Genomic DNA, 22,104 nt, shown 5'->3' on the forward strand with positions numbered 1-22,104 from the left:
AGATGAGGGATGGACAAACACAGTCTGACAGTCAAAATGAGGAAACGTTCATGCTTTAGGTCAGAAGGATGCTTGATTTTATTTTCTTATAAAGTAAAAAATGTAGATGTGGTAAACCAACTGTGGCCTGAGGAGAGAATCGCACGTGAAGATGTTTTGGTTTTACCAGCTTCTGAGCTGATTGTTGGCACACCTTTGGCTGCACTTTGAGGCACAGCTGGTATCAGCATGGTATCATGGGAAAATGAAAAGAAATCAACTAAATCATGAAAGAAATACTGATTCATCCATGGGTGTCATTTCCAGTGAGCTGAGTGTGATGATTCACACAGGAGTTAAGAGCTACCTAACAACCAGAACGGCTGCTGAATCCTTAATGACATTTACCGGCTTTTCTACGCCACCGCAGGCAATTTTGGATATTTTTTGTTGCCTGCATCCCATGTTTGGTTTCTCTCAACGGTTGACGGAGTTCCAGAGGAAGCAGACTAATTCTAATTCTGCAGCACAACATCCCAACCATCCAGTTTGGGGGCGGCAGCATCATGTTGTGAGACTGATTTGCTGCAGGAAGGACTGGTGCACTTCACAAAACAGCCAACATCACAAGGAAAGAATAGTCTGTGGATATATTGAAGCTACATCTTATATCAGCAGCAGTACAAATGTTAAAGATTGGTCAAAGGTTCAAGGTTCCAAAACAGTTTGAATATTTCTTAGGGCTGGGCGATATATCGAGATTTTAATATATATCGATATATTTTAAAACGCGATATGGTACGAGACAATATCGTTTATATCGATTATTTAAAAAAAAATATATATATATTTTTTTTTTCTTTTTTTTTTTGATATAGCTTATTTTGTGACAAATTGACTTGAATGTTTTATTTGAGATTTGCACAAATGTTTTGTTAGTTGCACAACTGTCAACCTCAGTGGAAAAGTCTGCCTGTTACTGTCTACATTGTATTAATTGCACAGTGTATTTTAATTTAATTGTTATGCAGGAAAGGGATATTTGTTTTATTTTATTCAAGAAGCATTTTTATTCTATATATGCAGGCAGTTTATTTGTATTTCATTTGTTTTATACATTTTGATATTGTGCAGACTTCTGTTAATAAATGTACCTGTGTGACATTTGGCACGAGGCTTTGTTTTAAAACTGACTGTTTTTTTAAGGGTTTGCCTCAGAAAAAAATGAAGCTAACAGAGATGCTAACAGAGATGCTAACAGAGGTGCTATGCTATAATGCTTTGGGGGAAACCCCAATTATGGCACAGAAAAAATATCGATATATATCGAGTATCGCCATTCAGCTAGAAAATATTGAGATATGACTTTTGGTCCATATCGCCCAGCCCTAATATTTCTGATAGAAAATGTTTGGGTTGGATTGAGAAGGCCCGGAAACTGGATCCAGCTCCACCAGGTCTGTCGGGAGGAATGGGAATAAAATCCCAGCATGACTCTGTGAGAAGGCTGTGGAGGTCGAGAGGACCCGTTTGAGCCAAGTTCAACAGTTCAAAGGCAACGCTACTAAATATAAACCAAGTATGTGGAAACTTTGACTTGGAAAAATGCCACAAAAAAAAGCTCATTATTCTGATATTTTACAACTAGACAAGAAAATCAGATCCAAATTTATTTACAATAGGAACAGTTTTCTCACCTCTGTCAGACAAATAAAAATAAAAAATGTGTGTTTTTTCCCTAAACTGTATGTAAACTGATGGTTTTAACTGTAAATGTACGATGTCGTTGAAGGCTAAATTAAAATAGATTTGATTCCCTCATAGTTAGCCTGATAGATCACACCCACATTTTCTAGGGGTATGTCTAAGTTTCTACAATGAAGGAAGGCCCCTCCGTCCTTTTCAATCAAAAAGATCTACTAAAAGCTCATCTAAGGATTTTTCTTCTCAAATACTATTTTTTAATTCTGTCAAATCACTAATAATTTATTTGAACTAAGACTGTCATCAACACAGTTTCACTCTAAAGCCTGGGATATACTTGCAGTTCAGAACGTGTACGCGTACGCATCATGGCCGCCACGCGTATCCTGCGTTCATTTTACGCGTCGATATGCACGTTCTCAAAAAGACACTGAACGCGTACGTGACCTGCAGTTCTCGCTCTGGTCGCGAGTGGCGCTGGTCCCGGTCAGATACCAGCTGGTCCCGGTCAGATACCAGCTGGTCCCGGTCAGATACCAGCTGGTTACAAGTGACGACACGGAGGTCGCTGGTGCCGTTTCCTTTGCCGAGATTGCAACCAAAGCACGACGTGCTCTCCTCGCGTACTACGCGAGCGACCTTGCGGTTGGTGTTGCATGCGAACGGACGCGAACGCAAGCACCACCAGCAAGTATATCTGGGGCTTAAAGGAGCATGAGGCTCCTTTTAAGAAATGAGACTCTCTAGCGCCACCCTTCGCCACGACGGCCGTCGGGGGGACTGCAGCCAACAGTGAAGCCGGCACGGGAGAACGGGGAGAACGCGCATGCAGCGTCATTTGACGTCACATCCACAGGACAACGCGGGAAATTCGGGCCCACAATTGCAGCACATTTTGCAGCACACAGCCTGTTCAAGGCAACGGAGAGATACACTAGAGGGCTCATTCTTTTTGGTTTGGAACGCTTCATCTGACATTATTACTAGAAAACTTAAAACGTATACAAATTTTTTTCATAAATCCTGCCTCAGTCCTGCCTCATGCTCCTTTAAGGCGAAATCTACAAAAGCAGCCCCCCCGACAGCGTGCTGGCGCCTCCTGGAGGTTTCTGGGACTCCTACCGTGTTCAGAACTCCATTCAGCTCCTCCATGTACTGCTTCAACCTCTGGGTGGTGGAGACACACTCCTGCAGAAAACTACACACACACACATACACACACACACGCACAGATCCAGTAAAGGCAGCTTTGTCAGGCCGTGTGTGTTGGTGTGTGTGAGTCAGCGTTCCTACTTGTTGTGGCTGTGGTAGTGCTTCATGAGGTTCTGAAGGAGGTCGACTCCTCTCTTTGTCTTGATCTCGTTTACCTTAATGAGATACTGAGACAGAGATGAATGTGCTATAATGAGGTGTTCACGAGCAGGATGATGACAGAGTAAGAGGATGAGGAAGAGGAAGAAGGGGGCGTGCAGGGAGAGGGAGAGCTGCTGACCTCGCACATGCTCAGCTGGAAGGAGCGCCTCTCCTTCTCCAGCTCCTCTGCGATTTCTCCGCCGCTCACCTCGGTCCTCACCATCCCATACTGTCGCGCCAACTCCCTCTTCTCCTTCTCCACCTGCTTGCTGAACGCCCGCAGTTGAAATTATTAATATGAATGCTGAGAGTTCTAGCAGCTCTCGGCCGGGGTTTCTGAATTATGCAGAAATGCATTTTTACATGCACATACATATTGTATCACAAGGAAGCACTAAAAATATAACGGGAGATGCCAGCATGCATGTGAAACTCCCTGGACTAAACTCAATGCGAACATCACTCACAATCTGTTCTCATAATCCCTCCAAGCTCTGTCAAAAGGTTTTTTAAGATCCTGCAAAGACAGAAGAGGAAACTTTAGATGACTTTAGATTCACAGTTACTGCTGTTAATACTGCTGAAGAATACTGGTGATGTTCTTCATTTCAGGCGAGCAGCACGATGTGAGTTACATACAATAATAATACAATACAATAATAAGATAATGGATATTATCCGCTGCATGAGTGGAGAACAAGGCTCTTACCCCCTTCACCTCCCTCAGGTCTCCTTTAACCAGAGAGTCCAGGAAGAAGTTGATGTTGTGCAGCATGCTCTTCAGCTACAGACACACACAACGTATTCCATTAAATGATTGAGATACAATAAGTTAAATAACTTCAACTACCAACAAAATGAGGCAGAAGTATAACTTACCAAAGAACACACTAATAAAATAACTGAGCTTCAACATGGAAGTGGAAGAATGTGTCCCTTTAACCCCTCGATCTTGCATATCTGATACATACATTTCTCTCTGCATCCAGGACTAAAAAACATGTTTTTAAATAAAAATGTAAAAGATTTATACAGTTTAAAAAATTCAATATGAAAAGAAAACATGTATTCATAGAGATCCAAAATATATATTTATTTTAAAAAAACATTAAAAGAGGAAGCTGGGAGTGTTTATTCATTTCAAGTACACAGTGAACACTTTTATTTAAATATTTATAATGTTATATGTATCATTTCATACATCCGATATCAAGGGGTTATGGTTTAAGTTTTTTTACGGTATTTTTCTCCTATTCTTTTTTTTTTTTTACATGTCTTGTACTCCGGTGGACATTCAGAGATGAAAGATGTAACATGGTGAAAATGGTCGAAACCCACCTTTTTAATTTAGCTTCATCATTTTTTATGATCTAACAATGTTTTAGGATTTGAGTTTAATCACAACTTTTTTATCACTTATTTGGGTATCTTTATTCATTTTTTTATTTACTGATTACCACATTATCACATACCAGTTTGATTATTTAATTGCTTACTTACCAGTTTATGCGTTTTAATCAACAAGCAGTATGTTTGTTTCCTGTGCACTTATAATTTGTGTTTATTGTTTTTGATGTTAGAAGTACAAAGTTATTTTTTTGTTGTTTTTTAACTATTTATCTTGCTTCTGTTTTAAACCTGTAAAGCATGTTCTGTAGCATGAATATTGTGTAAATTAGTGTATAAACTAAGTTTGATTGATTGGTGTACTGCCATCTAGTGGCAGAATTGCAGGTAGCAACCAGCTAAATTGAACAAGTCTCCAGCTGAGGCAGAGGTGATTGACCAGAGGGGATTTTCAGTTGCAGAAGCTGCAAATGTTGAGCTCCGTCACGTCTCGCTGTCACGTCTCGCTGTCACGTCTCGCCGTCACTCACCAGGTTCTTCATGGGTGAGAGGAATTCTTTGGAAAAGTCTGCCATGCGGCAGAAGGCCGAGCCAACCTCCGCCTCTCCGTTTGAGTGACAGTTGACTGAGAGTTTCTCCATGGAGTTGATGTAGTGCTCCAGATGAGAGACGTGCTCTGACAAAGAGATGGTGCTGATTAGGGAGACTGAATGCAGACGTGCATTTGTGGTCGCAGGAGCGTTTCTGTACCTTGTCCCGATGTGTACTTGGCTTTTGCAGCTTTCTTCATCTTCTGCAGCACCAGTCGGTCGCTGTCCAGAGCCTGAACAAGAACACTCATTAAAACAAGCGGGAGGATGCGCTGTGGGTGTGTGCGGCTGAGGCAGTAATTCATCTGCTGACTCGACACACAAACCGAGGATGAGCTTTTCTCTCTGACAATAGACAGCTACATTCCTGTGTGTGTTTAAAAAAAAAAGGGGGGGGGGGGAACTGTCATCTCATCAGTCAAAATCTCTGCATGAAGCAGTTCAGTTTGCATGTTTCTGTCCTAATCTGAAGCTTTAGTAAATTCAGAGTTAAAAAAGAATCCTCCAACAGTACACTAACAATATTATAATTCGTTTTTTTTTCTTCTGTCCACATGAATTTATTTAAGGTTTATATCTAATTTGTTGAAGAGTTTGCAGTAATAAAATCCCGATATGAGACATCTTGTTATCATACATGTGATGGGACAAGCATTTCAGCCGGTACAACACGATGCAACAAAAACAGGCTTTTATACATTCAATATTTCCTCATCAAAGCTGTAATTTCCGACTCCCCCCGCCTCCTCTGAAGGTAGCAGCAGCGTTCAGGTCGCAGATTAACATCCTTAACAATAATTATAATAATGATAATAATAATAATCCTCTCTCTCTGGTTTCTCTTCACGACCATTAAAAAAACAATAGCCCAGAGTCATAATGGTGAGGAATCCATTGCCATGGTAACATATGCTAACTCTGTTGGGGGTACAAAAGATGGGGGGCAGAAAGGGGGCCGCTACGAGCTTGTTTTTCAGGCCACTTGGGTCAATAATTCCCAGGGGCGGAGGGGGCAGGTGGGGGGGGGGTATAGGGGTTGTGGCTGCTTTCTGGTTTAAACTGTGTCCTCGTCCAAATATGTCACACAGGAACAGAGATGTTTACAGTTAACCGAACAAATGATGGGGGAAAACTGGATTTGTCATTTGTCTCACAGTCAAGGTGCTATTTTTAGGTATAAAATTAAAAACATTTACTGCATTTCTTTAGGTGAAAAATTACCAAAGGCTCTGCTCATATCATTAAAGACCTCAAATTATATATTAAATATATTCTTGTATTCCATAAAACCATTATCTATACGTAAATTATTGGCAAATTCACTGTCCTTGCCCTTTTGTTTTTTTAGTTGTAGTTTCATGGTTGTGTTCTCTTGATCCGGTTTTCTTCTTGGGTTTCTAGTTGTCCTGTCCTGGTCTTGTTTCTGCGGTTTAATTAATCCCCCGTCCGGCTGCTCGGTCTCACCTGGTTGTTGCCACGCGCGTGTCATCGTATTGCACCATCGTCATTGTAAGTATGTACCGTCCTGCCCTCCGTTTGCCTCGCTCTTGTTTGGACTTTTTGGATTTTAAGATATGTTGCTTCAGTAGCGTTTTTGTCTAAATAAAAGACATTGGTGGATCCGCCTGCCTCCTGATCTTGCTCTCCTGGCACTCATAGAGCAGATCATCAACTCAAGCCCTCTGAACTGCAGAGCAACAGCCACAAGTTAAACAAGCTCCACTCAAGCAAGCCATCAGCTGATTATTACAGTTTTTCTCAGTCGCTTTGTTACATTTCTCAGATCAGAATTGAAATTCTCAAAACTACTTGTTCAATCTTCACATCATTGTGTCACTTGTGCACAAGTTGCAAATGCATTTGTCATCCATGCAAATGATAATGTACAATTTTCTGCTGTTTCCTACATTATCAGTTGTTTATGTCATGTTGATCAAAATGTATTATAATGGGTCTCTGTTGAATAGTCTCACCACCCACAACATTTAGGCATTAGTTCATCGCATAAGTCTTTACATGCAAAATGGTTGAACAAGTTGTCATAATATGTCAGCATATTTCTATACATTTCCATTAGACTTTGTTTCTAAATCTGGCCTGAATTGGTAAATTGATCCCAGGTGAATCTTGACTTTCTGTAATGAAGGGAAATATGTCAAGCATTAGATCAACCAATGATCAACCAGTTTTCTGAAATAGCTCAAAGGTGCATCTCATGAACTATCAGCTGGCAAGTATACATATAGCCGGAGCACAACACAATGTTACAATGTCTGACAATGGAAGGACAAGGAATTGGACGGGGTCAACAGCCAGAGAGAAGAAGAAGAGGAAGAGGAGTGAGGCTGCGTGGCGGAGGAGTTGAGAGGCAAAACAGAGGAAGAGGCAGAAGAGGCCGAGGACATATGCGCGTTCCTGATGAGATAAGAGCTACACTTGTAGACCATGTTCTCAATCATGGGCTTACAATGGCCGAGGCTGGTCGAAGGGTGCAGCCAAATGTTGGGAGAACAACTGTGTCCTCAATCGTTCAGACTTTTCGTCGACAGAACAGGTATGTAATCTAACAATAGGCACTGTACTGTAATTCCTACAGTACTGCATGTACAGTTTTCCCTAAGGAGATTGTCCTATGTTACATTTCTACTTTTGTTTTTTAGTTTTTTGTCTTTTTGCTCTGCAGTGCTGTCTTTTTCTTTTCTGTATCGCAAATACATGATCTGTCAACAAATTGTGGTACAAACAATAAAAATTAATGAAGATGAATAAAAAACATGACTAAGCAATTTGACTGTCTTATCCGTACACAATGACACAAGCACTTGTGATTCTGATGCACTGACACGTTCATTGACACAGATATTTAATTTTGAGAGATGAACTAAGGATTTTGAGCAAGAGACTGGCTTTTGCAGGTAATCCATGGTGTTTTGCTATTTGTACGAACTGTTTTGAGAAATGCACTTACTGTTTTGCAAATGTCGAGGATGATCTGAGAAATGTACCAAAGCGACTGAGAAAAACTGTAAAGGAATTACAGAATCCAAATAATAAATTCCTTATTTTTTCAGAAATATAGAAAGTGGAGAAGTATGTAATCCGTACATTTCTGTCAGCTGCAGAACAAAACTCACATATTGTTGTTTCAGTACAAAGGTTTTCAGCTATGATGTGCTTTTATAAGGCTTTTCTTTGTGAGTCAAGAGAGAATATCATGTCATTTCTTTTATAATAATAAATACATTGCTTCTTGAATGGCATTTAATCGTTTTCAAAATGAGATACCTGCAGATTCCACATTATATCAGTGAAATTGTTTTTTGTTCAAAGATATTGAACCCAGTTATTCCTCTTCATGGTGATTTCTGAATCTTATTTTTCTACTTTCACGAGTTTCATTTTAGCTTTTTCAACAACTTTAATTCATAAGACGAAGATAGATAGATAGATATTATTTCTTTGTTGCAACACCTACAGAGAAATATACCTAATGTATCAGTAGGACATGTCTGTTGTCATAGCAACAACCCCTGGAGTTTTCTGCACACCAGAAGATACCAGTTTTCTTTGGATGGTACTGTATGTTGACTGAAATCAACGGCCGCCTTTCATTCATCCCGTCAAGGCGAGACCAAACACTGCAGGCAGAAATGGTTCCCTACCTTTAAAGAACAAACCCAGAGACCACAGATGTGGGGGGATGTGACTGAATGCCACCAGGGGACCTCTGAAGGACCAATAAAACACAGAAATGGGATGAGTAAAGCAGGGGAACTAATAAGAGGCAGGGAGCAGGTGGTAAATGCCAGGAAGGAAGGACAACAAGAAAAATGTATAAAAACAGTTACTCGAACTACAAACCAAAAAACAAAATATAGATAAAAGACAAAAAATGAAAAACAAAAAGAGGTAAAGTAAAAATATCTAAGTGGCTCCTTCAGTCAGAAATGTCTTTATTTAGCTGAAAAGACCTAAACTGTCAGTCCAAATGTTGTTGTTTCCGGTGGTAACAAAGAGAATGCAACTTCAATTAAAGCAAACCTGCAAACTTGATTGTCTCTTTTTAAAAAAAGCATCTGACACAACTCATCTTTCTCTCCATTAGAGGGCTTTAAGTACTCATGATGTTTTAGACTAAACTTAGTTCAGGTGAAGAGGTGAATCCAGCTTATTGTGTCTCATCTACATGATATGCTGCGTTTACGAGCAAGAAGCTGGAATCTTCACGTTATCTTGACAAGTTGCTTTTCTACCAAGAGAAATAAACAAATACATTCAACCTCTGCAACCTCTGCTGCAACGCTAAACAGTTTTTAACCATTATTAGCCTGCGAAAATGCCGTCTGCTCTGCATGACACACTGTCGTGTCCATGACGACCATAGTTACATGTTTGTCAGATTAAATGCTCTTTAAGCGGACCAGTACCTGAAATGATCAGGTACTGGTCCGCTGGTCCGCCCAGGGGAGGATGAATCATCAACTTCCCTTTTCCAAACTCTGTTATACCTCACATTTCCAAAAGAACATAGATTCTTTGACCAGATATGACGTCATATCTAAAAACAGTTGAGCAACAAGCTTGATTTCATGGAGGCTTTAACCGCGAAGCTAAATAACTTATAATTATAGTATACAATTTACCTATATTTACATTTGAACTACTATCCTTAATTGTAAACCTAACATTGTAGTGACGCTTTTGCAGAATAGCAGCTATTTACTGCTCTCTTTTGTTATAAATTAAGCAAATAAACAGTAGTTTTCATCGGAAAAGTGAGCTGCAGATGCTGATTTATAATTCCCGGCTCTCACCCCAAACGTTAAACGACATCCAATGTTTAAAACTGTCTGTAGAGCTTCAGCAGTGAGTATTTGCAGGTATTTTCATTCGGAGCTTGTTTTGTCTTTGCAGGGGTTAGCAGAGGTCCTGCATGTCTACACAGATGTTGTCTGATCTGATTGGTGCTCAGGTTGACAGCAGGAAGAGCTTCTGCTAAGTTGTTGAATGATGTCACCACACTCCATGCACCAAACAGAGTAAGACAAGTGCAGCTTTTACGAGTCGGGCGGATGCAGCACAGCCCTACAAATAACCAGAACCGTATAACAATGACCAGAATCACCTGTGAGAGTGTTTCCACCAGAGATGTACAGGACCTTGGAGCTGCAGAGCAGTAAGACTTTAACATAATTTGGTGGAGAAAGTGCTGACAGCAGCACTGAAACGTAGTAGTAAAACTACACACAAAGAGACAGCGAGGTAGTGTAGGAGTAAATAGAGGGCACAGCCGGTTTTCCTTAGACCACTGATCACTGTCAGAGGCAGGAAGGAGGGAGAGGCAGGATAATGACTCTGGGAGATGAAGGGTAATCTCATTCATAAAATGCAAGAATAGTGTTGAGCCCTAATGGGTGAGGGATAAACATCCCGGCTGCCCCCCAACCCCACCCTCTCACCTCCCCGTGTCAGGACTGACCTCCTCCAGCAGGTAGACGGTGTTCCTGCAGCTGAGCATCTTGGAGGTGAAGGAGGAGGTGGTGGGGGAGCTCCAGTCCTCCTGGACCTCCTGCACGAACTCCGACACCGTCACGCACTCCGGCATGGTGCTCCTCTCAACCCTGGAGAGGACCTGGGGGGGGACCGGGACCAGGACCAGGACCAGGACCAGGGGGGGGACCAGGGAGGGGATCAGGACCAGGACAGGACCAGGACCAGGGAGGGGATCAGGACCAGGACCAGGACCAGGGGGTAGGGCTGGGCGATTTTGGACAAAAATAAAATCCCGATTTTTTTTCTCTGAAAACCCGATTTTCAATTTCGATTTCGATTTTTTTGGTAAAACTACAAAAAAACAATGGAATAAATTGTTTCAAATATTTTATCTTTATTTTTAAAGAAAAATAGCAAAAAATGTCCCTATTGGGAATGAAGTGAAAGATACTGTAAGAGTTTAGTAAAGTGACAACATTTACAATTTTCTTGACCAAACAAAGATGACTAGACGGGCTCTGTCTGTAATGCAGCCAGCTGCAAAAAAGAAAAATCGATTTTCCGATTTTCCTTTTTTTAACATCGATTGTGATTAATAAATCCGATTTAGATTTTAAATCGATTAATCGCACAGCCCTACCAGGGGGGGGCCAGGGGGGGACCAGGACTAAGACCAGGACCAGGACCAGGACCAGGGGGGGGGACCAGGACCTGGACTAAGACCAGGACCAGGACCAGTACAGGACCAGGACCAGCTCACTATCTGCTCCACACAAAGACACCAGGCGCAGCAACGCGGACTCACATGCAGTGACTGATAAATAAATAATTAGGATGGAGGAGATCTAGCCTACTATAAGGGGCACAGAACAATCCAGTTAGGGTTGTGTCCACTCTGTCCCAGTCACTCAAGCATAAATCCCGCACGGAAATGTCCGCTCATTCACAGATTCCTCCCCATTCCTCCGTCGGTGCGAATGAACCGCAGCATCAAAAACGCCTCTTTCTTTCATCCGAACAAAAGGAGACTCGCTCCGGCGTGAAATCCAATAAACTTCCCGTTCAGCCTCAAATCAAACCGGTGCCAGGTTCCCTGGGTCGTGGAGACCCCCGAGCCCCTTCTCTGGTGAGCGTCCTCACTCCGGAGGGGAATAAAGATAATAAAAGAGCGCACACGCGTCTCCGTGCGTGAGCCGGCTGACAAAGACCGGCAGAACCGGAGCAGCCAGACTGACACCGGGACCGGGGGAGATGAGAGGGCACCAATCCTAGTCTCCAGGTCCACGCACAGCCACGGACTCACGTCCTCTCACCGCCGGCTCTTTTTCGTTTTTGCTGCTTTTTTTTTTTTTTTTTTTATTCTGTATTATACCGCATGGACAGGCGCGCTCCCGAGGAACAGCGGCGGAGCCCTCTGGCGCGGGGGCGCGCACTGCTGAATCCAGCTGGTGAACTGGGCTGGACTGGTACAGTAGCCACACCAAAACACCAGCTGGAGGCTGAATGCCTGACAAACAGGGGCGAAAATCCCGTTTCATAGTTGGGGTGACAATTACGACGGAGTATTAGGGCCAAACAAAAAAACAAAAAAAGGAAATTACGAGAATAAAGTCATAATGTAATGAGAATAAAGTCGTAAAATTACGAGAATAAAGTCATAATATTACGAGAATAAAGTCGTAAAATTACGAGAATAAAGTCATAATATTACGAGAATAAAGTCGTAAAATTACGAGAATAAAGTCATAATATTACGAGAATAAAGTCGTAATATTACGAGAATAAAGTCGTAATATATTATAAATATATAAATATAACTTCACAAGATGCTCAATATTCCTCATTTTAACACAGGGAGAAGAAGCTCTTCCTGTTAGAGTTCTCATAAATTATATTCTCATAATATTACGAATTTATTCTCGTAATATTACGACTTTATTCTCATAATATTACGACTTTATTCTATTACGACTTTATTCTCGCAACATTACGACTTTATTGTCGTAATTTTACGACTTTATTCTCATTATATTATGACTTTATTCTCGTAATTTCCAATTTTTTTTGTCTTAGTTTGGCCCTAATACTCCGTCGTAGACAATAAACAGTAAAATTTTAGAGAATAAATCCAGGGGGGGACAAGGAATAAAAGTTTTAGCCTTCCTTTAATACAGCATTTTGACATTTTCAACTCTATCTATTTCAAGTGAAAATTTACTTGAAACAGGTGAAATAACAAGTTATTTTTCTGGTGATGACTCTTGTTTTAAGTGTAATGAGATTTTACTGTTTATTATTATTTTCGATTTCGGTTTCGGCCACAAATTTTCATTTTGGTGCATCACTACTAAATACTACTGCATTGTTCCAAAATTATTAATTCTGTCTCAAATTATTCTAGCGGGGGACAGCTTTACTAATGGGGGGGACTGTCCCCCCCGGGATTTTCGCCCCTGGTGACAAACCTGCTCAACACGAGTTTTCAGGATGTTTTAAACTCAAAAATAGGACTTGTATTCATCATTATTCACCCATGCTGACTGTGAGTCATGCTGTAACTCACATTTCCTCGGTTTTCATGACTAAACGAGCTTCCTAAAAATCATCACAAATGTCAATGATCACTTGTAGAAAACCTCTCCTGGCCTTGGACAACAATGTTATCTCTGTACTCTAGAAACTGAAATATTTCAATATGAAAGTAAGCCAGATGTTTACTTAAGTCAGCAGATTTCATCTGTAAAAATGAATAAATGAATTAAAAAAAATCTTAGTGATAGCTGCTTAAAGAAGTCCATTGTGGACCAAAGACGTCAGCCGACTCATAAACCCCCCCAGAGTCATGTTGCTAAAAACAGTCAAGTCCTTTCTGACAGCAGCGGATCAGTTGTTGGTAAAAACTGACCTTCATGACCAAATATGAGCATCCTCAGAGGAAATAATCAGAGCTGACTTACAGTAAACAAACCATCTGTAACTTCCTGTTGGCACAGGCAGAAGTGGAGGACAAAGTCTGGCTATAGAGTTCTGCTTTTCACCTAAACTTTATACATCCGGGCCTACTGACGACCCGGCGCGTGACAAAAGTCCCCCGCTGAGGTGGAAACACACAAAAGGTCCTATGATGGATCAATTAAGGCTGAGCGCCTCATACATACCTTTGTTCATGACAGGCTTTTGTCAGTGAGGACACAGGGAATGCAGCAGGCCAGAGGTTGTGTGAGGGCCCGGGACTAAAAAACATGGTAAAAATGCCAGTTGTTGTCCCCAAAAATACTTTGAGTGGAGGGAAAATTATATATACACACAAGGTTGTGTCTTCACAATTAACTAAACAATACATGTGTCCTTTACAACACACAGTGAAGAGCATGAATGCTTCCTGAGCTCTGAAACACACACTTATGTTGGTGATTCATGTAGTAATGAACTTATCCTCAATGTAGGCTCATCATCACAGGATGAATAACCTTTAAAAGCACATTGCAGTTTGTGTATTTCTGGCATTTTTTCATTCTGATGTCGCTTATTTGCTCACTTCTACGGTTTTCTGTCTCCTGAATCTACTCTAGCTTCCTTGGTTTTGTTTTGTTCTTCAGACCTCCAACAACCTGTCTATGTCATAGTTATTCTCCCATACTCTATAATAATAATAATAATAATAATAATAATAATAATAATAATAATAATAATAATAATAATAATAATAATAATAATAATAATAATGTTGAAAAAGTGCTCACTTGTAGTCACCTTATCATATTTTTGATGACATCTCTGCTCTCCACAATCGTTTTCCCCCACAATGCAGCCCTGTGGAAGAATCAGCCAATGCAAGGCTTTTAAAAAAAAACTCATCTGAAGGTAATCCCGGTCACGAGATTAACATCTATCTGACGCTCAAAGGAACAGTGTGCGTCTTGTTGCATGAATCATCCTCCAAGTTCCTCCCTCAGCCACTTAATTAGTTTTGCAGTTGTTTGGCATTCTCTGGTTTTGAAATATGGAGGGGGGTTAAAGCAGTCACAGTACAAGAATAGATCATTCCCATGTATACTTTATTTGATTTATGTGTGTGTATATATATGTATGTATATATATATATGTATGTATATATATGTATGTATATATATATATATATATATATATATATATATATATATATATAAAGATCAATCAGCGTCATCAGGATGCTGCAGGTGTGCTTTTCCTCCAGATGTTGTTCTGAGTCAGTGCATGAAGTAAAACAATGAATCCTATTCGTATTTATGAAAATAAAAAATAAAAAAACACCACTAATATAAATTAGACTTATTACAGTTCAGTTTAGGAAAAGAAAGGATGATTTATTTCATCAGGACTGTGTTGTAAGTTTTACAGTTCATATTAAAATGACAATTGGCCCGGTTTCCCAGATCAGTTAAGTAGTTCTTAACAGTTAAGTAGTTCTTTCACAGGCTCCTTAAGATGGTTTGAAAGAAGTCTTTCGCTGTTAAGAACTACTTAAATGATCTGGGAAACCGGGCCAATGTTGGGATGTATCCTAAGTCTGTGGGTGTTATCACTTCTTCTGGCATTGTAATAATCCACCACAAAAACACATCCTTGGTTCTTTTTCCATGCTGCCATTGAGGATTATGGGTAATGTAGTGCAGTCAGGATGAAAATAACCTACAGTATCAGGTTGTTTTTTTTTTTTACAGATTTAGCTCCATAAAAATCCTGGTACCAGTTCAGTACCAGAAACCTGAGACCGAGAGACGTTGGCAGCTCGCGGGTTTCTTCATCCACTGACGATGAGGGAGCTGATTTCTCCCGGCAACGTGTACAGGATGAGGACAAGGAAGAGTGTGAGGATGGCCAGGATGACCAGAGCTATGATGTACTTCTTGTAGTTCTTCCAGATGAGGAAGATGAAGGTCTTTATCGGGTTGACGAACCAGTTGAAACTAGTGGTGGGACGACTGCAGAGATGACAGGAGATGGTTAGAATTAGTTTACGACCCCACAAACACATTCACACTACACTTAAAGAGCAAAATCTGCTCATAACACTGAAAACACCATCATTCATACAGTGGTCTTAACTTGAGCTCAACTCAACTTGTGATGTTTGTAACAAAAATACACGCAAACAACCCAGGACAGGCCATTTTAAAATGTGCCTGCTAACATTTGAAACCATTAAAGTTGGTTTAGCTGTCATTTTTTTACAGTGTAACAAACAGCAGGGTTCTGTTGTGGTTGGTTATTAACTATATTTTGACCATAGGAACCTTTTCTAGGAACTAGGGTGAAAAAATAATCACAATCTATACGATATTGTGACATAATTGTGTTTAACTGTAAAATCAGATTTTTTTCCTGAATACAGAATATTGCCACTGTTGTAGGTGATGGTTGGATAATAGTTATTGTTCGTGAGGCATTCAGGTCTTGATCTGGATATTTTGTAGCTTCCCTTCTGTGATTTATACATAAAAAGGCAGATTTACACGATTATTAACTATGTTAAGCGCAAATATACCAAAGTAAACATGGAGGTGAATATGTTTGTGTGTTTGCTTGTGTGTTACTTTGGCTTGTCCAGAGGTTCGGGCTCCTTTCGTCCTCGCCCCACAGGGTTGGCCTCCGCCTGCTCCAACGTCACCAGCTGAAGCTCCGCCTCCACCTTCCCCTTCACAGAGACAGATTTAACATCACAAGTGTGCAAACTCCGGTGTTTACATTTGACTTTACCTTGGTAGTTCTGTTCTCACATCATTTAATCAAGCCCAATAATAAAGTGAAAACAAGGAAAGGTGAGATGAAGTGTTAAGAACCTGTATTGCATTTTTTTTATTTATTGCTGTTACGCTGTCCTCAGTTATAAACATGACTTCCTTTGGGGACATTTCATAGCGAAATAAGGGTCTTTGTCTTTTGAGCTGCTAAAAACTAAAAATAACATAATAATTAATAATTCGTTTTTCAGTAGTTTGCAGTTTAGTTTAACACTTCTTTTCGTACACCACTTTTCAAAGACATCAATACATTTCTTAGATGGGGAATCAAGTCAAACATTTAGACTGAACTATTTTCTCAGCTTCAATCAAATATATTAATAGTTTTTATTTGTTTTTGTACCATTAAAAGGAAAGTGTTTCCCAAAGTGTCGGTGTACTGGATGTCCTCCCGTCTCAGCTTGCTCCTCTTGTCCTTGCTCTTCTTCTTTCGTCCCTTCTTCTTGGCCTCCTGCTTCTCCTTCTCCTCCCTCTCAAAGTCCTCGGCCGTTTTCAGGCGCACCAGCGGCCACCAGCCCTTCATCTTTTTGGCACGAAAGATGGAGAACCGCGGGCTGGCGCGATCCCTCGCCATCTCAATCGTACACTTGCTGGACGTCTTTGCTGGTCTCACCATGTCGTGGAGATGAAACTCTAATGAGCCTGAGAGACGGGGAGGAAGGTTTTAGTGCAAATGTTGAACGAAAAAGCTCAGAGCTAAGGAAGGACCTTCAGTTCAAAAGGTCACTTCAATTAAATATGTAAATAAATCCAATAGTTTATATTTTGAATTAATAATGGAAGGAAAATTGTGTATATTTGAAAGTGGTGAATAACTAAAACATCATCTCACCGAGGAAGTCATTGGCTGCGATGCGGTCGTAGTCCCAGACCTGCAGTGCAAGAGCGGCCGGCTGGCGAAACTCAGACTCCTCCAGGGAAAAGATGGACTCCTTCTTTTTATAAACCACTTCTTTCTACAGGAGAACTAGACATGTATTAGTTGGACATCTTTACTTTCTACTGTGTTATCTCATATTTACAAATGCTCCTTTATGTCATTTCAGAAAGTGCATGTTTTTAAAATATAAAGGTAGAAACAACAGCAACATAAATGTCAGATTTCTGACGCCTTTAATCTAATCTTCCAGATAAAACCAGATAATAACCAGATTGCATGAATGTTTGAGAGCAAAGTAGGAATCAGGAGAAGGATATACAGTAAGAGTGTAACAGTGCCGCAAAGATCAGGACAACCCTCCAGAGTTACTGAGAAGAAAACACTGAAGGAACTAAAGGAGTTTCTGCCAGGTTCTAGTCAGTACTCGTACCAGTTCTCATAATCCGCACAAATCTGGGGTGTGGGGGTCAGGTGGTAAGATGAAAAAGTTTCTTTCAAAAAAAGAATCTGTAAAAATGCCAAACGATTGAGTCAGTCACCTCCAAATCACGTGAAAAAATGTTTTGTGACCAAGAATCCAGACTTTAATACCCATCAAAACCTCTGGAAGGACCTAGAGAGATCCCCTCACACTTTGAAGTAACGAGCTTTTTGCAAAGTACAATGGGATGACATTTCAAAGTTAAAGAGTAGTAGTTGTATATATATATATATATATATATATATATATATATATATATATATATATATATATATATATATATATATATATATATATATATATATAAATATTCACAATAACTCAGTTATTTTTCCTCTGGATTTCCGTTCGTTAAGATGTTGCATTAAATGTGTAACACATCTGACATTAATGTTGTTTTTACTGTTTTTTTCTCAAAATCTATAATAAGTTCAGTTCAACTTTATTGTACCCAAGGGTAAATTTTCCTAGAAATAAAGTGGTCTAGCGAGTCCAGCAACACGAAATTAGTACACATTAGTACACATACAACATACCACATGGACATAAACCATAATCACAACATAAAAGGCTAAAACCTTATCTATTTATTCAGGAGGGTTATAGCAGTAGGTATGAAACTATGTTTAAAACGTTTGTCTTTGCATTGTGGTACTCTATATCTGCATCCTGACTGAAGTAGCTGGAAGTGGTCGTGTAGTGGAAGAGAGGTGTCTTTTAAAATAGATCCAGACAGCCTTTGTATCTGTCTGGAAAACGGCATGTCTGGATTCATCTGCTGCTCTCTCGTTATCTTACTGGACCACTTCACTATCTGATTCAGACTATTCTTATTTCTAAGAGACAGATTTCCAAACCAAAACACAATGCAAAAGGATAAAAAAGATTCAATAAAAGCTCGATAAAAAAGGGTCAGTGTTTTGTTTCAGGCAAAAAAGACGCTTTTAATAAACAGCCTCACAATTTACCTCAAATATCAGTTACCTGTCAATAACTGTACCAAGATATTTGTGCGTATCAACACATTCCACTATCCAACCTTTCATAGTTGTCGGTTCTTGTGCTAGGGTTTTTTTTTTCTCATTTCATGTGGATGTGTTTTTTTTTAAATCCACAGTGTGTTTTGGTTCATATTTATCTTTGTCATACAGAGTATCCCCTCTTCCCTTCAACATAAGGAACTGCACTTCTGGGGATGGGTCCACTCTGGAGTTTTAAGCCGATGATGAACATAGTGGGGTTTTTTTTTACTCAGTCAAATCGTTTTTAGTATAAAGAAAAGAAAAAGCTGTAACCCAGGAGGGATTGGAGAAAATGTGAGCAGAGCTGTGGCCTGTAGCCAGACCGGGCATCAACAAAGCTACGCACCTCAGTAGGAAGGTAATCGAAGCGGAAAACAAATCTCCAGTTGAAGTTTCCCTCCCCAGTCAGGGAGTTGAAGTGGACATCAGTCTCCTGTTTGTCTCCGTCCAAACCTTTGATCCACCTGCAAACGGAACACGACAGAACACTTAGGCCCTGTCCCAATACTCCCCCTACCCCTCGTTTTCATCCCTACCCCTAAATTTTGCGCGTTCCCGCGAGGGTAGTGGTGTCCCAATTCCTCTTTCCACCTAGGGGTAGTGAAGAAAAGTAGTGTAGTGGCTATGAATCTGGCCCTACGGAGCGAGGGATTTCCGATCCTCACTAGCTGATCTAGGGACAGAAAAATTTCCCAGAATGCTTTTCGTCGTCATTTGCGGACTGAATAAAAAAAAAAAACATGGCAGACATTTCTTATTTTTTAGTGAATAAAATCAATATTTTGAGTAAGTTTCTGCATAAAAATGCGTTTTGATTACATTTCTAGCGAGAAATATATATTTTACTTTCATAATATTCAGTCAGTGAATGTACATAATCACTCGTTTGCCCGTTTGCCGAAGATCACGCAAGAATAAAGGCTGATTTATGGTTCTGCGTTACACCAACGCAGAGCCTACGGCGTAGGTTACGTAACCTACGCTGTAGGCTCTGCGTCGATGTTACGCGGCGACGCACGCCGTACCCTACGCCGAAGGCTCTGCGTCGATTTAACGCAGACCCATAAATCAGCTCTGGAGCCTGCAGGCAGAAATCTTGAAATTTTCGGAGCAAATTTCTTAACAGGCGTAGCTACAACTGTTAGATTTCATCTATTAAACCAACATGTATCTTCCTAAATGATTTATTTCAGCCAGCGGTAATTCTCAATAGAGCTGCAGGTTTCTCCCCCGGGACGACGGCGCAGGGCGATCACGTCTGTACTCCGGCTGCTGCTGCTCCGGACCGGCAGCTCTTATCATCTCCGAAAACATCGGGTCAAATTTCTTAACAGGCGTTATTTGGATAAACTGAGCCCAGGTTGGGGATCTTAACGGTTACTTTTACGCCTGAAAAAATATTAAAACTTAATAAAGTGGCATATTAACAGCGCTACAGCTGAAATTAAAACAGCTTTTGACTCTCGGCTTCCTGATTTTAGGGGTTGTGCTGAAAGTAGGAGTAGTGGGTGTATTGGGACAGGCCCCTGGGAAGATTTCAAGTGCCCTAAAATCTGTCCCTTCTTTTTTAGGGGTAGTGATAGTGAGGGAGGGCTGGTGGTAGAAAGTAGGGGGTGTATTGGGATTAAGTCCCCCCACATGAGACTCGTAACGACCACTGAACCTGATCGTGGTTGCGACTGGGCCGTGAGGACTGACTGGACCAAGTGTGACTCTTACCCTTTGACATAGATGTCGGAGGAGGGGTCGCCGGTGAAAGGGTTGACGTCGTCCAGAAACACTTCATCCGTGTTCCAGATGATCACACGCAGCTCAAACCTGAAAACAACAACACCATGTTTCGCAGACCAACTTTATATTTTGTCCTGTACTGGGGAGCGTACTGACGTACTGTTCGGGTTGGCGGGGCTTTATGTCAACAGCAGGCGGAGCCGGGGTGTCGGTGGGAAACATGTCCACCCACATATGAAGATAACCCTGCAACATGCACAAACGTACGCTGATGATGACATCCTGAAACCCCAGTAGCAGTTTTTAATGATGTTCCTTGTGTTTGTGCCGTGGTTGCCTGCGGAAGTCCGGGGTTGTCCTGGTTCAGCAGAGACCGGATCTCCACGTGCTCTGGCACCAGGAGGACGGCTCCAGGGAGGAACTCCTTCATTTCATCCCAGTGGCGCAACACACTCAGAGCTGCATGCTCCTCCATCTGTGCCTCCTCCTCTGAGGACCGCTGGTTCTTCTTCAGCAGACCTAAAAACAACAACAACACTTCTGCTAGAGCTTCTAACGCCATGACCCGCTCCACGTCTTAACAAAGGAGGATGAAGATGGTAAATTACTCCTCTACTTATTGACAAACTGTTTTTGCCCCTATCCGTCTCTGCAACCTCATGCCCGTCTACCATTCTGCTTGTTCTACCTTCAGGTACTGCGTCTGGTGGTATTTTGAAGATCTTGTTGAGTACTTTGACTTCAGATGTTCTGTACTCTGGAGAGGGGATGCCGTTCTTCCTGCAGAGCTCGGCCAAGATCGTCGACGGCCTTTTTGCATCACGCCACATGTTGTATCCGTCACTTTAAACACAGACAGATGTTCAGATACACTTTTAAAGAAACTAGATTTGGTAGCTTTATACATAGCTTTTACACTAACAGGTTAGTATATTCATTTGAAAAAATCTGTCATATGGTATTAAAATATTTAAAAAATAAATAATAAATTTGTTGTTGGTGGGACTTGGACTTTGTCTGGGCTGCACTTTGTCATGGATTCTGTTCATAACTCTTATGGACTGAACTTTTAGGAGTCTCGTTTGGTGTCAGGGCTTCAGCTCTGCTTTTTCCAGATGATATGGTCCTCTTAAGGGGTTTCTTCAGCTGTCACTGGAGCAGTTCACATCCCAGTCTGAAGTAAAAGGAATGAGAATCAGCACCAGAGACCAGCTGTCAACTCTGAGGTTTTTACCCCTGAAAGGGTGGAATCCGCCCTCGGGATCAAGTGGAGGAGTTTAAACTTCTCACTACAGATGTCTGCAACAATGCAGACTGTGTACTGGTCTGTTGAGGTGAAGACACCATCAAGCCAAAAGGAGAAACTCCCTGTTTACCAGCTGTGGTTTGTACCTGCCGTTACCTATGATCATGATTTACGGGCACAATTAAAACAAGATCACAGAAGAATTGAGTTCTCCCCTGACTCTGTTAGACTCTCCCTTAGAGATAGCAAGAGATGCTCAGTCATCTGAGAGGAACTCTGAGTAAAGACAATGCTCGTCTATGTAGAGAAGAGATAATGTAGTTGGTTCCAAAATCATGGATGGATGGATGGATGGATGGATGGATGGATGGATGGATGGATGGATGGATGGATGGATGGATGGATGGATGGATGGATGGATGGATGGATGGATGGATGGATGGATGGATGGATGGATGGATGGATGGATGGATGGATGGATGGATGGATGGATGG

General features: G+C 41.0%; 2 protein-coding genes across 4 annotated transcripts in view; both read right to left on the minus strand.

Moving 5' to 3' along the window:
- The window catches only part of unm_sa1614 (un-named sa1614), a 36,072-nt gene extending 22,386 nt beyond the window's left edge, over positions 1–13,686 (minus strand). For 2 of the 3 annotated variants that reach the window (XM_061726978.1, XM_061726977.1), the window contains exons 1-10: positions 13,625–13,686; positions 13,030–13,061; positions 10,453–10,605; positions 5,134–5,206; positions 4,914–5,059; positions 3,746–3,820; positions 3,504–3,553; positions 3,176–3,305; positions 2,977–3,062; positions 2,806–2,881 (exon numbers count right to left, since the gene is read on the minus strand). In XM_061726978.1, the coding sequence (XP_061582962.1) occupies positions 2,806–2,881; positions 2,977–3,062; positions 3,176–3,305; positions 3,504–3,553; positions 3,746–3,820; positions 4,914–5,059; positions 5,134–5,206; positions 10,453–10,605; positions 13,030–13,061; positions 13,625–13,634 (831 nt within the window). In that variant the 5' untranslated portion in view covers positions 13,635–13,686. Of the gene's footprint in view, positions 1–2,805; positions 2,882–2,976; positions 3,063–3,175; positions 3,306–3,503; positions 3,554–3,745; positions 3,821–4,913; positions 5,060–5,133; positions 5,207–10,452; positions 10,606–13,029; positions 13,062–13,624 lie in introns of those variants that run through there. The other variant, XM_061726979.1, reaches the window with a different exon arrangement.
- A 964-nt stretch (positions 13,687–14,650) lies between these two features.
- The window catches only part of fer1l4 (fer-1 like family member 4), a 39,377-nt gene continuing 31,923 nt past the window's right edge, over positions 14,651–22,104 (minus strand). The window contains exons 41-49 of the mRNA XM_061726981.1: positions 21,052–21,206; positions 20,701–20,882; positions 20,524–20,609; positions 20,352–20,450; positions 18,979–19,096; positions 17,082–17,205; positions 16,593–16,891; positions 16,043–16,143; positions 14,651–15,430 (exon numbers count right to left, since the gene is read on the minus strand). Of these exons, the coding sequence (XP_061582965.1) occupies positions 15,250–15,430; positions 16,043–16,143; positions 16,593–16,891; positions 17,082–17,205; positions 18,979–19,096; positions 20,352–20,450; positions 20,524–20,609; positions 20,701–20,882; positions 21,052–21,206 (1,345 nt within the window). The 3' untranslated portion in view covers positions 14,651–15,249. The remainder of the gene's footprint in view (positions 15,431–16,042; positions 16,144–16,592; positions 16,892–17,081; positions 17,206–18,978; positions 19,097–20,351; positions 20,451–20,523; positions 20,610–20,700; positions 20,883–21,051; positions 21,207–22,104) is intronic.

The sequence above is a fragment of the Cololabis saira genome, chromosome 8, assembly GCF_033807715.1.
Source record: "Cololabis saira isolate AMF1-May2022 chromosome 8, fColSai1.1, whole genome shotgun sequence".
Lineage (NCBI taxonomy): Eukaryota > Metazoa > Chordata > Actinopteri > Beloniformes > Belonidae > Cololabis > Cololabis saira.